The sequence below is a fragment of the Chrysoperla carnea genome, chromosome 2 (genome assembly GCF_905475395.1).
Source record: "Chrysoperla carnea chromosome 2, inChrCarn1.1, whole genome shotgun sequence".
Lineage (NCBI taxonomy): Eukaryota > Metazoa > Arthropoda > Insecta > Neuroptera > Chrysopidae > Chrysoperla > Chrysoperla carnea.
Window position 1 is genome coordinate 32,952,940 of NC_058338.1, and position 16,328 is coordinate 32,969,267.

Below are 16,328 nucleotides of genomic sequence, written 5' to 3' on the forward strand. Positions count from 1 at the left end.
TTTTAGTAATAAATGTCTTTTTAATTACTTAAAATTAATTAATAAAAGTACAATGAGGGTATTTAAAAATTTTCTAAAACCATCAAAGTTAACAATTATTCATTTTCTTAACTTCAAGTATTAATCAAGATAATATAAACATTTCACTTCGGAAAAATTCCGGGGAAGCTGAATTTTTGCATGAACCTTCTATATTTGTGGTTCTAAATAAAATCCCAAAAGTCCTCATCGATCCGAATGCCGCTACAAAAGTTACCCGGGGTTAAATGTCACAAAATACGATTTTCACGAATATTTTGTTACCGGTCACTGTTGTCGAAAAATAGTGGTTATCAAACTTGTAGATTAACGAAATATTTGCGAAAAATCATATTTTGTGACCTATGACCCCGGGTTTTTTTTTATAGTGGCATTCGGATCGATGGGAGATTTTGAGATTTTGTTAAGAAACACAAATAAAAGGTTCATGCAAAAATGCAGTTTTCCCGAAATTATTCCGAAGTTCGGCCTTTATTTATTCTTTATTCCCTGGATGTTTATGTTTTATGAAGAAACTGAAAATTAGACAATATTTTTCAAGTTTTAGATAAAGATACAAAATAATGTACTTTAAAAAAATTGACTTTAAAATGTTTTAATCTCATTGATGTTCAATTGTAATAAAACTTAGAATATTTAGATCTTAGGAGCTTGTAGCCTCAAAATATTTTAAGTAAATTAACTTTAATACTTTTTATTTACATCAATAATTGAGTAATTAATAATATAAGTAATTAAAGAGAATTGAAAAAAAAAAAATATTTTAAATTTATTTCCTAATCAAAAAATTAATTTTAAAAACTTTGCGCCATATAAGGAAGCGCTTTTTTTTAGAAAAAAAAACGGTAAATTTTAAATTTGACCGCCAAAAAAATTGATTTCCTATCAAAATCGCGTCGGTCATGCGCTTTGTCTCTTCACGCCAACATTAAAGCACGCAATGAAAAATTCGCTTTGATTTGAAGGCTGGCAGCATTTGTTTTTTGGTCAGCACTGTTTCGTTTTACCAAAAGTAAAATGTTTCCCTAAATTCAGAAACTATAATTTATAAGGTAATGAAATTTCACTAATTTTAAAATTTTTTTGGTGATTTTTGTTAATTGATCCAACAGTCTGATATTAATGGCTGACATTGGTCCTTATCATAATAGTAGTGTTTAAATTACATTTATTTCAATTATTATTATTCAGTTTATTTTAATAAATCTAGGGGACTTTGACACATTCAGTTTATTCAGAATTTAATTAATTATAAAAATGACAGGTATGGTGTGTTTGGAACATTCGTAACTGTGTCAATTGGCATTTGGCATCCTCTTGAATACGAATCCATTTTTCCATAATGTCTGTGGTTAATATTTGTTTTTATTTCAATACTGTAGGTAAATATGAACGAAAATACGTCAGAAACGGAAATACGAGACAAAATGCATTGTCTAATTTGCGACAGCCGGGTCGGTGTTTCAACCCGAAATTCTGTGTCTATTTTTTCCAAACAGGTATAGTTAATTTCTATTTGTTATTCCTACTTAGTATTTAATCTATGTATCTTGTTTGTAAATTTTTTTTAGATACAAACCATTTCGGGCTCGCCGATGAACTCATTAATTTCAAAGATTGTGGATAAAGAATTAAATGAAGAGAATGTACATTCACTTGTAGTGTGTAAGAAATGCTTCAAATTATTTGCTGAATATGATGAGCTAGAGGTCAGGTATGTGAAAAATAATTATTAAATTAAGCTTTGATTCAATAGTAGTTTTCGGATGTTTCATCTATTTCCGGTGTCAATAATTAGATATAACTAATTTAATAGGGAATATTCATGTATTTTTTTATATTTTTAATTCATTGTTTACATCGTTATAACAAAGTAAAAAATATAAATATTGCTTAAAAATGCTGTATATAAGTGTAAAAAAATATTTAAAATACATTATGATTTTGAGATATTTAAACGCAGTTTTTTGGCGCTCTCTGTGGATGACGCATAAGTACGTAATCTGTCAATTGATGACAGTTCAATGTATAATTTACACTTAAATAAATGAATTTACACAGAATTTACACTCGTTATTTTTAAGTTTTCTAATAAAAAGCCGTAGAATAGTATAATTTAATGAAATACCATATAAAATGTAAGTAATTAATATCATACAGTATGTCAACAAATTTGACAAGCCCGTACGTTGATGTCACGTTCGTATAAAAATTTGAATTTCCGTTTTAGAAATTTTTAAATGCCAACAAATTAAGATGACCTGATAAAACAAAACTCATTTAAAACGTAAAAGTATGACATTACGCTTGCGTTTAAGAAAAACAAAATCAAAAGTCTTACTGCTAAATTGTTAATTTCCTCTTTATTTCGTCGTTTAAGAATATACTTTCATGTATCGTTAGATTTTTACATTCAATTTTTCTTCTATTTCTTATCTATGGGATTTTATTTCCAAAAAAGACGATCTAACGATAGAAAAAAGTACTTCGCAAAAGTTAGTTCGCACAGTTATATAATATTTAACGGAAATGTTGTTTACAATATTGTATATTGCATACCATACATACATATACACAGGGTGTCTTTTTTATGTTGACAATGCTTGAAACTCAAAAAATAACTTTTATCGACAAAAATGTCTTAAGCAAAAGTGTTGGGTGTGTAGGCGTACATCTTACACAGACATTAAACTTGACCTAGGTTTTCAAGCTCAATGAAAAGCTCACTTTACTCCATAATTGGTATTTGAAAAATGAACACTTTTAGTTAAAAGGTTGTTATTGATTAAAAAAGTAACATTTTTTTGTTAGAAACATTGTTAGAAGGATAATAATAATAACTGACCTGGAATCTAATTATTTTGTTATAGATTAAATGAAATAAAGTTTGAAGTTGGTAATAATTATAAACGTACAATTTCAAAACATAAATTTGATAATCAAATGATACGACATGATTCTGATGTTCTTGAACATATTAAAAAAGAAGATGATTATAATAGTAATGATATAAAAAAAGAACTTGAAGATAATGAAAATATAGTTGATGTTTCACAACACAATTATTTAAATAACACAAATACCAATAACAATTCTGTAAATATAAGTAAAAAATTTTTAACCATCCCCTCATCGGATGATGAAACAATGGAGGTAAATTTTTTTTATTCTAAATTGTTAATAATAATACATATATTCTTAATTACAGAAATAATAAAAAGTTTAAATTCTGTGTTTACAGAGAGCACAAAAACGAAAATTTGAAGCGGTCGAATTAGATTTGGAACGATTGCACAGCAACGAAATGGAAGTAGTTGAAATGTCTACAACAGAAATTGAAATGGTTGAGCAGGGCGATGATGTGCCACAAATATCCATTCCAGAATGTAGTGATCAAGATGATTCACAAGAATTTCACCATTATGTTCAAGAAGACGAACCTGTTGATGCAGGTATGTGAATAGCAAATATTTTTATTATTTGTTTGTAATTCTTTATATGTTCAGTGTGTTCCAGAATTTCTTAGTCATTCTTATTGAGAAATATCTTCTAGTTTAAGTAAGACACGAAAGAAGGCTTCAAACATAAGTTGTTGAACTCAAAGGGTGTGGGGTAGTCATCTTAAAAAGACATTTGAATTGGATCTAGACATCCAGAGTCATCTAACAGTTATTTCGAGTTTATAAGTAATCATAGAAAAATATGAACCACTTTAAATTAGAAAATTGTTTGTTATAAACAGCTAACATTCTTTGTTTGAATGTTTTTTTCATAAGTCGAATTGATTCAGCAGAAACTGATTATAAAGAGAAAGGATTTTGGATTAATGGTTCGAAAAAATGTTAGTGATTGTATAAGAATTAACATTCCCATTTAAAGTGTTCTTTTATTTCTCATAAGTTACAAACCTCGAGTTGACTTTTAGATGACTCTGAACCTCAGTGTCATTCTAGGTTATTTCATTTCATTTTTCTATATCTAACATGCTTTTCATATTTCTTATTGAAGGATGGTTGAGGACATATTGAACATACTTTTAATGAGGGTATATTCAACAAGTTGGCAAGAATTCGTATAATAATTCTAAGAATTTTATTTTCGTTTAGGCGCAATTGACAATTCAGATGATTCTGATTATCAACCACCAATGGTATTAGAAGTTATACAAGATGGTGAAGAAATTGATAATGATAAGCAAAATGGGGACGATACTAACACTGCTGCTTTATTGGAAGCTGCAGCAATGGCAGAACAAACACTTCAAGAAGATGGTATTAAATTTTTTTTTTAATTACACAGCCACCTTTTTATTTTTCTAAAAAAAAATATACATACTTGCTAAGTAATACGTCTCTAATGGATTGTAAAGTAATTTAATAATTAACCCTCGAACCAAAAATAGGGGCAATACATATTTTTGTTTGAAATGTAATTTAATGGAGAGTGTTCTTAGATATGTTTCCAGAAAATCGGTTCAGTTTGGAAATATCTACAAAGAAAGCCCGCTTTTATCGGGGACTTTTTTTAAATTTTCAGTGGCATTTTTTAATACAATGATGATTTATTTGTAAAAAATTTTGTACCAATTCGAAGTAACCATACACTTGTAAAACAATCATTTATCGATTAAGTAAAACCATATTTTTCCTTATGTTAAAAACCGGCTTGTCTGTATATTTGTCAATTTTCAAATTTGCAACAAAATTTGGTAATATCCACACTTTTTATTTGAATCAAAATTTAATTACCAACGTGTATTCTTAATCTTCATGATAGATAGGTAATACAGATATCTGTTTATACTTTATTTTGATTTCATAAAAATTTTTGATTAATAATAGGTAATAAAACATTTTTAATATCGTTAAATATTTATGTTTGTTTAAGGGTCCATTATATTTAATGTAAAATTGGAACCGGGAATAATATATGAAGAAATAAAACAAGTACAACGACGACCTAGAAGTTCGCAAGGTTTACAGAAGAAAATAATTAAAACAAAAGTTGGAGAATACCCATATCCTGTAAGTTAAATTTGGATTCTCGATTGAAAAATTGAATGGATAACTTTTTATTGAATGGTAGTTCTTTTAGATATAAAACTACCATAATAAGTTACTCCAAGATTAATTAATTGTAGGACTCTGTGTAGTTGTTAATAGTTGAAAACAATTACGTCGTTCCCCTACAAACAGTAATATAAGAAAAAACGACTAGTTTTTGATTAGTTAAGGTGGAACAGAAAGTTATAATTATGTTCAATCTTCATAGTCGAATTACTTAAAGAACATTCCAAGTTCCACTTTTGAGGGTAAATTTTGGATTTTAGAGGAAGTGTGCGGTTAGTCTGAAATATCTGGTATAACTCTTTAAAAGCAAAACACATATCATTAAATATTGATATGCAAAGTATATAAACAATTATTTTAATTATTATTGATAACTGGGAGTTGCAACCCCGCCGTATAACAGGAAGCTGATCCGTTTTGAATAGTTTCAATTTAGACTACCAACCTCATCAGCTGGCGATAATAATTCGTACTAATTAATATAGGGAGCTGACCCGTTTTGAGTAATTCCAATTTAGACTACAAGGTTACTTACCATTTATCAATTTTGTTTGATTTATTTTTTGTCTAGATTGTATCACGTGATGGAACTGAGTACACATGTTTAGTATGTGATGGTAATGAAAAAGTAATTGGTGATGCAAAATCAATAATGGCACATGTAAAAAACGATCATGATTTACGTGTATATATTTGTGATGTGTGCGGTGATGATTTTCGCAAACGTAACGAGCTTAGTCATCATTTAGATGAACATGTTGCAACCGAAGAGGGCGATTTTCAATGTGAAGTATGTAATAGAATATTTTCAAATTTACGGCTATTCAGAATACATAAACGAATGCATTATCCGCAATCAAAATTGTGGACATGTGAAACATGTGGCAAACGTTATAGGTATGTTATTATTTTTTAATTTTAATAATTATTCCGTATATTACGTTGACTTCCAAGAACTAGTTAACATTAACTAATCTGTACGTTTCAATAACTGTACCCCACAAAGCCTAGTAGTATACAAGTCAAATTTTCTTTTGCATTCAAAAGTTTATTTTTTGTATATCAAATTTAAGCTGTTTCTAATTAACAAGTATCTTCTTCTTTGCCTGGGGCTTAGAAAATATAAATAAATAGAGGATATCAGAATATTTATGTTACCATTTGGTAACACTAAAATGAATATCTTGTAGTACAGTGCCTGAGTTTTAATAAATTTTTTAATTTATAACTGTTTACATAATAAGTTTAAAGAAAAATTGTCTGTCGGGAATCTAACGAAATAAAAATAATTCAAAAACTTCATCTTATATTAATATAAGATGTTAATACTAGAGTCATTTTTATATGTCAGTTTTGCTATTAATTTATATTTTCTAAGGTCTGAGGGTAAATCAGAAACCGGGTAAAATTTATATGTTTTCTGTCAGGAGTTAATGAAATATGTAATGTTATTATATATCTTCAAATTATAACTAACAAAACCTCGAACAAAATTATGTTTATACTAGAATGGATTACTTTTTATTAAATGGTAGTTCTTCAAGCTGTAAAGCTACTATAAAAAGTTACTCCAATATTAATTAATTGTAGGACTCTGTGTAGTTGTTAATAGTTGAAAACACTTACGTCGTTCCCCTACATACATTTTTATTGATTATGTCCAGTGTCGTGGTATTATAGTCTTAGCAATGGCATCGGGTTGGTTGTAAATTTTCTTACTGTCTAACACTGGTTATTGAACTTTATTGACAAAATGGGATCGTTTTTTTGCTTACCACTTTTCAACCTCTTCAAGCTAGAGGGAGCAAATGCAAACACTGCTTGCTGATTAAACCCGACGGTTATTGTAATATCGTATACCTTTTTATATATAAAGATATTTCGTCAAAAATTACAAACCGTTTAACGGAAGAAGAGTTTAACATTTGCAGTACCCTAATTGGGAAGGAAAAATAAAGAAAAAAATAAGTAATATATTTTCTATCCTGTGAAGATACAATAAAACTAATAAATGGATAGTCGAAATTTTATTACATTTTAACAATGGCTAACGCAAAGAAAAAACTTTTTTGAAAAGTGAATATTTCAAATATACGCGTCTAAATAAACCATTTTCGCCCAATTCGGTCTAGTAGCTTGCTAACATTTTTAGCATTTATCTTTGGAGTCTTCTTCTGCATAAACGGCTCATGAAATGTTTCTGACTAAAGTACTTTATGCATGAATAAATATGCGATATCACACGAATGTTTTTTTTTTTTTTTTTTTTTTGCAATTTATTATCATGTCTCTTGTAGAGGGTCCAGGATAGGTGAAAAGTGACAAATAAAAAAACGATATCATTTTGTCTATATTTTTCAATAACCAAACTTTGCTTAGCCCATTATACTAGTTTGTGATTTGAATAGATATATCTTGATAAAAATTTATTTCTTCGTATATTTATAAAAGTTAAATATTAATTTCAGCTCAAAAAATTTATTAGATGAACATATAAACACACATACAGGATTACGGCCTTATGTGTGTGGAGTGTGTAATAAAGATTTTGCATCGAAGTACACATATAGAGCGCATAATAAAACACATGAAGTAGTAAGTATTCTCAAATATTATAATCTTTAATTGATCAAAATTAATTTTCATGTTTTTATTTCCTTAGGTTAGACCACGGCCCTACAGCTGTTCACAATGTGATAAAACATTTTTAAGTCAACAAAATTTAACTCAACATGAACGAACACATACTGGTGTTAAAGATTTCGTGTGTCACTTATGTGGTAAGTTTCTGTCGTTGTGTTGGTGTTGGACGATTGCATCTTTTAAGTTTAAAATTGACGTTGAGAGTACTGAAAAAGCACGCATATATGTTTATTCAAACATTAATTGTCGCCAGGCACATAGCAATTTTGTTTAAAAGCATATTTCATTAAAATTACATTAACATAAATAATTTAATATACTTTCTTTTTAAATTACAGGTAAAGCCTTTGGATCACCACATAATTTAGAAGTACATAGTATAGTACATACCGGCTACAAACCATTCATCTGTCGCACATGTGGCAAAGCATTTGCACGTAAAGCTGAAATACGTGATCATGAACGCACTCACACCGGCGAACGGCCCTATCAATGTGAATTTTGTGGTGCAACATTCAGTCAACGTAGTAATTTACAATCACATAAACGTGCCACACATTATGATGATAAACGTTACAAGTGTAGAGAATGTAATAAAGGATTTAAACGTAGACGTTTATTAGATTATCATGTTAAAGCTGTACATACTGGCGAGCGACCATTTAAATGTGGGGTATGTGATGCTACATTTGTGTATCCAGAACATTTTAAGAAACATCGACGTATACATACTGGAGAGAAGCCATTCTTATGTGAAGTGAGTTTACTTTTTAGCTAAGATTATTTTCATACATAATTACACAGACTATGGAGATTATCCTTTAAAATATTGCTAATGTAATAAAAAAGAATCCCCATGACACACAAAATTATTTTTTAAATAGCCAACTTATGTGGAAAAATACTTCTGCATTCAATTTTTGATTATCATGAGCAAGGCAGATAAACTTCAAATAACAAAAGGGATCTAAAAAAAAAATTTAAAGGGGATATTTTTTAGCCCTTGACTATTTTAATATCTTACATTTTGGTGAAACTTTATGTGATATGAATTTTTATGGTTTATTTTCAGGTATGTGGAAAAGCATTTAATTCAAGAGATAATCGAAATGCACACAGATTCGTACATAGTGATAAAAAACCATATGAATGTCTGGTATGTGGAATGGGTTTTATGCGAAAACCATTATTATATGCTCATATGGAAACTCAAGGACATTTAAATGATACAATTGTTGTGAATCAACCACGATTAACTACAGATGATGATCAAGTGGTTACATTTAATTTAGAGGGAGAAATGGAAATCATACATGAAGAAGATCAAGATATGGATACTGAAGATACAAAATTATATATTACAGAATTAAAAGATCATCATGTTATCATTCAGAATGCTGATGAAGGTACACTTATTGTACCAGAATCACATGACATGAATCAAGAAGTTAAACATTTAATAATTGATGGACAGGTAAAAATTTCTTGTTGTTTTTATAAACAAGATAAATTTGATATCAGCAATCTTTAAATAAATGAATCAGGCCATTTTATGTTATCAATGCAAATAACTGTTCAAATTTTAATTTTCACGTTGAACTGATGTTCATAACTGTTATAATTCCTAATTAGCTGAGATCTTCGAGTTACTCTTTCCGCATTCTATCTTTCACTGAGATTACCCTTGATACTATTGCTAATGTTTATGATTAAAATAAACATTACATCTTGAATTATTTTAAAACGTTATCTATTTAATCAAAAAATAGTAATTTATGCTTTTTCTTCAATCATTCATTCCAGTTTACTTGAACAAGCAGGCAAATTCAAACAGTCAATATAACGTTATGTTGTTTTAAATCTGTTATTAAAAAAATGTCCTTTGAACTGTAAGGAATTATGATTTTTTATTGAAGTATACAGAGTAAAAAAGAAGCTACCATCTATCTATGCATACAATGCTTGGTCACTTGTACTCAAAACTCAGTCTAAGTCGTGATTCATACTTAATGTTAGTTTAAAAAATCAATATGTACTTTATTTATTTTGGAATAGTAAATTCGTTTGTTATTAATTTCAAATTTGCTTTATTTAGTATGCTGGCCAAGTGGATGATCAAGACGAAGAACATGTTACCACAGAAATACAAGAAATTACCTCCGAACAATTAGTTAAAGAGCATATTTTAAATGAAAATGAAGAATATGAAGAAATTGTACATGAAAATGCAATACAAACAAGTAATGGTTCATATCAGATTGTACAAGTGACATTAAACAACAGTGACGGTGAAGAACAAGACGCTTGGGTGAATCTAGTATCTACTTCTTAGTTCATTTGTTCTTCGTGAATTTAATAATATATTAAATTTTGTACATTGAATTACAATAGTAAATAATTATTATTATAAAAAGAACGAAGGTCAGTTTATTTTTCATATTAATGATCAATTGTTGTTCATTGTTAAAATATTTTTTCAAAAGAAAATAATACTTAATTGAAAAATAATATTTCCAATTTTTATATTTGCATATATTATATTTTACTATTTTAATTTTTAACTATGTTATTTATTGTATTGTAAATAAATTATGAACCAATAATATTAATTTTTACAACAGTTATGAAGTATTTTGTTTTCTCAGATAGTACTCGTACTCTCTATCCTCCAAGTTGACAAGCATGCGCATCGTGGTCAACGTTTCTTGGAGAATAAAAAGAATAATATATTTTCGACACCGAAATGTTTGGACATTCTGTTCCACGCCAAATATGGTTTTCTCACGAAAAAAAGAAGACTTATGAAGACTACAAACATTAAATATAGACTGACGGTGCTATATTATAAGATATAATGACCGCCATTTCCTACTAAAAGATAGCGATCATAAAGACATCTTTTTCAAAGAGAGTTGATTGGAAACACTTTTCAATATACGATGTGCACCGTTCTTTTCAGCGTAGTCCTTGGCAGTGTATTAGCAATACAAAAATGTCGGAAAAGATATTGTCACCAAAATTTTTTTCTAACTTAAAAGTGGTCGAATCGACCACTCTATTTATGAGGTCGGTTAAAAAAAGTAAGTACATTCATATTAAATTCATTCTTTTCTTTAATTATATTATTTTACATTGTTGTGCAGGAAAAGGAAGTTATTAAACGCATAATTTTCTCTTAAAATTATGTACACACAATAAATTATTAGTTTATAAGAGATATTAACCAACTAACATAGTTAATTTTTTTAATACCCTGCATAAATTGAATTCATAAAAATGGCATCAAGAATCAAACGAAAATTATTTATAAAAACAGGGAACACCTCTCACTTGTTTCACTTATACAATTTCACTTTTCTTGAACCTTAGTCACTTTTTAGCACAAAATTTTAACTTGTTTTGGAGATTTTGTACTTACAGGAACGGATTAGTGATAGTAAAATATTTCTAATCATCATAAACTTTGGACTAAACTTACAAAAACTTTATATTAATCTAAATATACAGGATATATACTATATATAAGATATTATGATTTAGCTTTTACATTGCATAGCATGTAGTATTAAAATGACAAAGTAGAATCAGATTTAATTGTAAGTTATAGTGATTTTTATTTCAAAAATTGGTGCTAAAGTAAGAAATGTCAGTGGTCCAGATTTGTCAGTACATATTGATACAATTTTTTTAAATGATCATAATATATAAGAAAAAATTTTTTGACAGAAATCACTCTCTGTATTTTTTTCTATTCAGTAATATCAAAAAACCACTCCGATGAACCCTCTTTAATTTCACAGACAAAAAATTGAGTTCAAAAAGGCATTTTAAGACTGGGTTATACAATGCTACGAGTATATTGTATTAGATTGATTTTTTTGTCAAAGTAGTTCAGATTGTATTTAAAGTTTCCGAAAAATTTTTTATATTGATATTTGGTAGTAAAATTTTATTATTCTTGCAATTGCTTTAATCTCTTGTTAAAAGTTACATCGAGTTGCTTTTGTTTGGGACAATTGTCAAAAAACCTTTCAACTAAAGAAAATCTAATTTATTTTACCTTTAACAAATAGCGCTTTTTGACAAAGATAGAAGATATGTGTGATATATCTTTACTTGATCGATATCTGCCTGAAAGAAAAACGAACCATTGTTTATTTAAAAAAGCCCTATGTGGCCACTATGTTACACACTGTATAACCTTTGCAAAACATCTGCATATTAATTAAAAACACTCAAAACGCAAATAACAATTGTATTATTGACAAAGAGTTAAAAAAATTTAATAAAACCACCACAAATATTGATTTATTCATTCATGCTTTGTGTTTTTATTATGAATTAGTGTGCTATCAAAGCACCGACTAGTTATTTGTCTTTTCAAGCTCCATTTTATCTTCTTTCTTATTAGTTAAAATGAAAAGTCAATTTTATTTTTTTCTAGAGCTGAAATCACATTAATAATATGCTAATTATTGGGAAAATAATTTCAAATTTGTGGTATACTTTGAAAAAAATTAGTAAATTTCATGAAAATCTGAGTAATACTCTAATTTTGACATGGATAATATTACCAGCATAATATAATAAAATGCATTTCAATTTCGATTACACAGGTCTGCGACTAAAAAACTGCATGGGATTTTTTTACATTTTCTTATAGATTTTGACCTCCCAAAAACAGGAAAAATATTCAAAACATTCTATCACATAGGTTTTTATAGATATTAGTAACAACATAAACTAGTCTTTAAGTAGGATTATATAATATTTTAGAGTAATATTATATAAAACTAGTCTTAAAGTAGTATTATTGCACAATAAAAATAAATTAGCCTCGCTTCCAATGGGTTGTTTATTCTGTGCATATGGAAGAAAACTTACTATAACAATTTGGCCATTATCCTGGAAAGAATCAAATATCAGGACCATTAATAGATGGTTTGTAGGGACTTCAAAATACTCACGAATCTTTTGGGTCAGCAGACAGGCTATACTAAATACCCTTGCTTCTTATGCTTATGGGATAGTAGGGCCAGAGAACAGCATTGGACTAAATGTGATTGGCCACCCCGAGAAACTTTAAAACCTGGAGATAAAAATGTTATCAATACTACTTTGGTGCCACCAGAAAAAGTTTTGTTGCCACCTCTCCATATCAAATTCGGATTGATGAAACAATTTGTAAAATCACTGCAAGAGGGTGGAGACTGTTTTAAATATCTATGTACAAAATTCCCGAAGCTGTCAGAAGCAAATTTCAAAGAGGGAGTTTTCACTGGCCCCGACATAAGAAGGCTTTTAACCGACTCCCATTTTGTGGAAAGTATGAATGAAAAGGAAAAAGAAGCTTGGGTATCGTTCAAGGATGTAGTGCGAAAGTTTTCGGGAAACCATTGTTCAATTAGCAGCATACGAAGCTCAAGGCTGCAAGATAAGCCTGAAGGTCCTTTTTTTACACTCCCACATAGACTATTTTCATGAAAACCTGGGAGCTTACAGTGAAGAACAGGGGGAGCGGTTTCACCAGGATGTCCGCGATATCGAGAGACGGTACCAAGGAAGATGGGATGTCATTATGCTTGCAGACTACTGTATAATTTTTAATAAACGAGTGTTTTTACCAATTTTTTGTTTTTGAATTTGCAAAAAAACCTTACGTGATTGAAAAAAAATGGCCATCACTTCTGAAATCAGCGCATTCTAAAACATATAATTTAGTAAAAATATCTTATGCAGCTGACAAAAATTTTTTTTTGCAGACCTGTGTTATTTAAATCATGGCAATAAATAGACTTTTCATTTTTTTTTTTTTTTTTTAATATTTCACTATCTTTGCTTCTCTATGTAATTAACTATATACATTCACAATTTGGATCGTATTGTATAACTCCATATTCTCCAGATATTAACCACTCAGATGATTCTTTTTGTAAACGTTCCTCATCCCCAGGTTTCAGTCCACTAACCAAATCTGCTTTTAGTGTTCTTAACGCACATAAATCAGTTGGATTGAAACCTCTTAAACTATCATGGAAGCAAGTAGTAGTTTCCCAATTAATATCGCCCAATAATTTTCTATAATTTAAATCACCTTTGAATATAATCAAATTCGATTTTGATAAATCCGTATATAATTCACTGTCTACGTTTTTCATTTCAGCGTATGCGTGAGGAAGTGTCCAAAATACATCCGATTGCATTAAAAATTTACCATTTATCTGATAATCCAACCAACGTTTCCCTAACATTGCTACATTTTCATCGGCACTTTTACAAGCAGTATCGATTAACCAATTAAAATCTTTTGGCATTACATCGGAGATAAACCATGGCATTGCTTTCACACGAAAATGTACTTGCGATGCATAATTGGAAGTAATTAAAAAATCAGCTAAACACAAATCGGTAAACAATTCATAACCAGCATTATCTGTTACAATAGTAATTGTTCCAGCACAGAACGTATTTAAAACTTTCCAAATATCGTCAATGTGGTCCACAATAATAAATTTATCTAAACTATCTAATTCGTCTAATGGATCTTGTTTTTGTGATGATTCCGCACCCAATGATAACGATAAATCACATTTGTTACCCCACAAACACAATTTCATTAACTTTTTAAAGAATATTTCTAATTCTTCATCTTTTCTTAAACATTTGTGTAATTGATAAACTAAAAATTCAGATACTAAAGTCATTGCGTCATGAGATGTAAAATATGCATCTTGCTTTTGATTTCGAAATGGATCAAAATTTTTGAGTAACGTACAATCAAATATGTCTTTTAATCGTCGGTATACATAGCATTCAGCATATAACCAGGTAGTATTGAAATATGTTGGTATTTCATCTTTTGATTGTTCTACGAGATAGTCATTCCATATTTTTGCATCTGGTCCGTTTACATCGGTTAATGGTTTTAATTCTTTATTTGTTTGGATTTCATATTTTAACTTTGATATTTCACCAATTACTGTTTTCAGATCTTCACTAATATCTGTTTGATATTCTTTACTAATTTCTTCTTTTTCACGCACCAGATAATCAATTATTTTTGTTAATATTACAGGAAGTCGTTCTTTTATTGTATAATGTGCAAAACTACGTTTATAAAATGCACTTAATTTTACGTTTTTCGGTGTTTCCATATCCATTTTCATTCAAATTTTAAACTCGAAATAACTAATGAATCTTGCATAATCGTAATATTTTTTATCTGTTCATTTTATGGTTAGATTTTGTGTTAATGAACTGCATGACTATTGAAGGTTAAATTGATTACAAATGTTTTTTTTGATCGAACGATCCGATAATGTTAAAGTGATTTTCTATTTTGCAATTAATTTTTGAAATAATGTAAAGTATTTACTCCTTTATTTAAAAGATTATAAACAACTAATGGGTTTTATAACAATAAATTAAGAATAACAATAAATTATACAGGTGTACTATAAATTTTAAACGAAGTGCCTTCGTGTCCGCCACCGGTACAAAAACGACTTTCAACTCAAAATGCCAGAGAATATATCGGTAAAAGAGACTATATCATTCTCATATCTCATAAAAACATGTTGAAAAGTACTTCAAAAGCTACCCTTTTAGGGTTACAATTGCCAAAATCAGAAAAAAAACTGAAATTTTCTCGCGTTTTTGATTTTTGACAAAATTGCGTTCGTCGCTCGAGGTCACAAACTTGGATTATTCATTAGGACAACATCATAAACAAGTCTGCTAAAAATCAAAACTACCGGATTTGACGTTAGCTCTGATCTCGTAAAGTATTGGGTCTATAGAGTCCATTTTCGGCGCATATTGTAGCAAATTTAGTCTACTTTAAAAATGTTCTGAAAGATTTTATCAAAAACTGATCCTTCAGGGTTATAATCGCAAAATTCCGAAATTTTCACGGAGTTTTCGATTTTGACAAGGTTGCGTTCGGCGCTCGATGCCGAAAACTTGGATTATTCATTGGAATAACATCATAAACAAGTCTGTAAAAACTACCGAAATTGATGCATACTACTCTATACTTTCAAACGACAAGGTTACTGTATTAATGTTCTGTGGACAATTTATCAATAGGCCTTTTCATCGTGTCACAAGCGCAAGTTTAGCGTTTATTTTTTCGTACTGACAGCAATAAATAGGACTAAGATAGAAGATATTTGTTATTCATTTTATCACATTGGTTATAAATCATTTAGTACGAAACAAACGTGAATCGTAATTTTGAAATGAAAAGTCCTATATTCGCCTGTCGTTCGTCACGTGCATTGTGAATACAACATAAGCGCGTCTATGCCATCGATATACGAATCTACCTAAATAATGACACTAGAAATTATTTTATTGTTGATGGCGGCCACTGGGACACTTTATATTCTAAAGGTAGGTTAACACCCTTATACAATTTAAGCAAGTCAAAACCACAAAAGTTGTGTTCTAGGGGTTATGTAACTCTTTAATAATCCTTCTCCGTTGATTCGATATAGTGACGAGTCAAAAGGGGGAACATATGCATACTTACAATATAAATACAACATTATCCAAATATCAGATATATTTGGTGGC

The 16,328-nt window shown here is 29.1% G+C and overlaps 2 protein-coding genes and 1 non-coding gene across 4 annotated transcripts; 2 read left to right on the plus strand and 1 right to left on the minus strand.

The window, feature by feature from the left end:
• The first annotated feature begins 971 nt into the window (after nt 1-971).
• Nucleotides 972-10,127, plus strand: LOC123293407 (zinc finger protein 287-like). Of its 2 annotated transcripts, none has more exons than XM_044874217.1 (13): nt 972-1,091; nt 1,422-1,538; nt 1,611-1,753; nt 2,910-3,192; nt 3,281-3,491; nt 4,146-4,310; nt 4,927-5,063; nt 5,680-6,005; nt 7,577-7,703; nt 7,771-7,888; nt 8,090-8,508; nt 8,824-9,225; nt 9,847-10,127. In XM_044874217.1, exons 2-13 carry the CDS (start codon nt 1,428-1,430, stop codon nt 10,081-10,083), a joined length of 2,679 nt encoding a protein of 892 aa, XP_044730152.1. In that variant the 5' UTR covers nt 972-1,091; nt 1,422-1,427; the 3' UTR covers nt 10,084-10,127. The 2 variants fall into 2 exon arrangements, with proteins under 2 accessions (XP_044730152.1, XP_044730153.1); XM_044874218.1 differs by lacking the exon at nt 972-1,091 and adding an exon at nt 1,173-1,303.
• LOC123294352 lies at nt 5,098-5,235 on the plus strand. The gene has a single exon (XR_006535098.1).
• Nucleotides 10,128-12,555: 2,428 nt separating the features above from the next.
• Nucleotides 12,556-14,920, minus strand: LOC123293420 (damage-control phosphatase ARMT1-like). Its single transcript, XM_044874238.1, has one exon. The coding sequence runs from the start codon at nt 14,915-14,917 to the stop codon at nt 13,607-13,609; it is 1,311 nt and encodes a 436-aa protein (XP_044730173.1). The 5' UTR covers nt 14,918-14,920; the 3' UTR covers nt 12,556-13,606.
• Nucleotides 14,921-16,328: the final 1,408 nt, after the last annotated feature.

Excerpts from the sequence above, each read along its gene's own strand:
- LOC123293407 (XM_044874217.1), top strand. The coding sequence starts at position 1,428 with ATGAACGAAAATACGTCAGAAACGGAAATACGAGACAAAATGCATTGT. Across the intron at positions 3,193-3,280 it reads CGGATGATGAAACAATGGAG|AGAGCACAAAAACGAAAATT; the intron begins GTAAATTTTTTT and ends CTGTGTTTACAG. Across the intron at positions 9,226-9,846 it reads ATTTAATAATTGATGGACAG|TATGCTGGCCAAGTGGATGA; the intron begins GTAAAAATTTCT and ends TGCTTTATTTAG.
- LOC123293420 (XM_044874238.1), bottom strand. The coding sequence starts at position 14,917 with ATGAAAATGGATATGGAAACACCGAAAAACGTAAAATTAAGTGCATTT.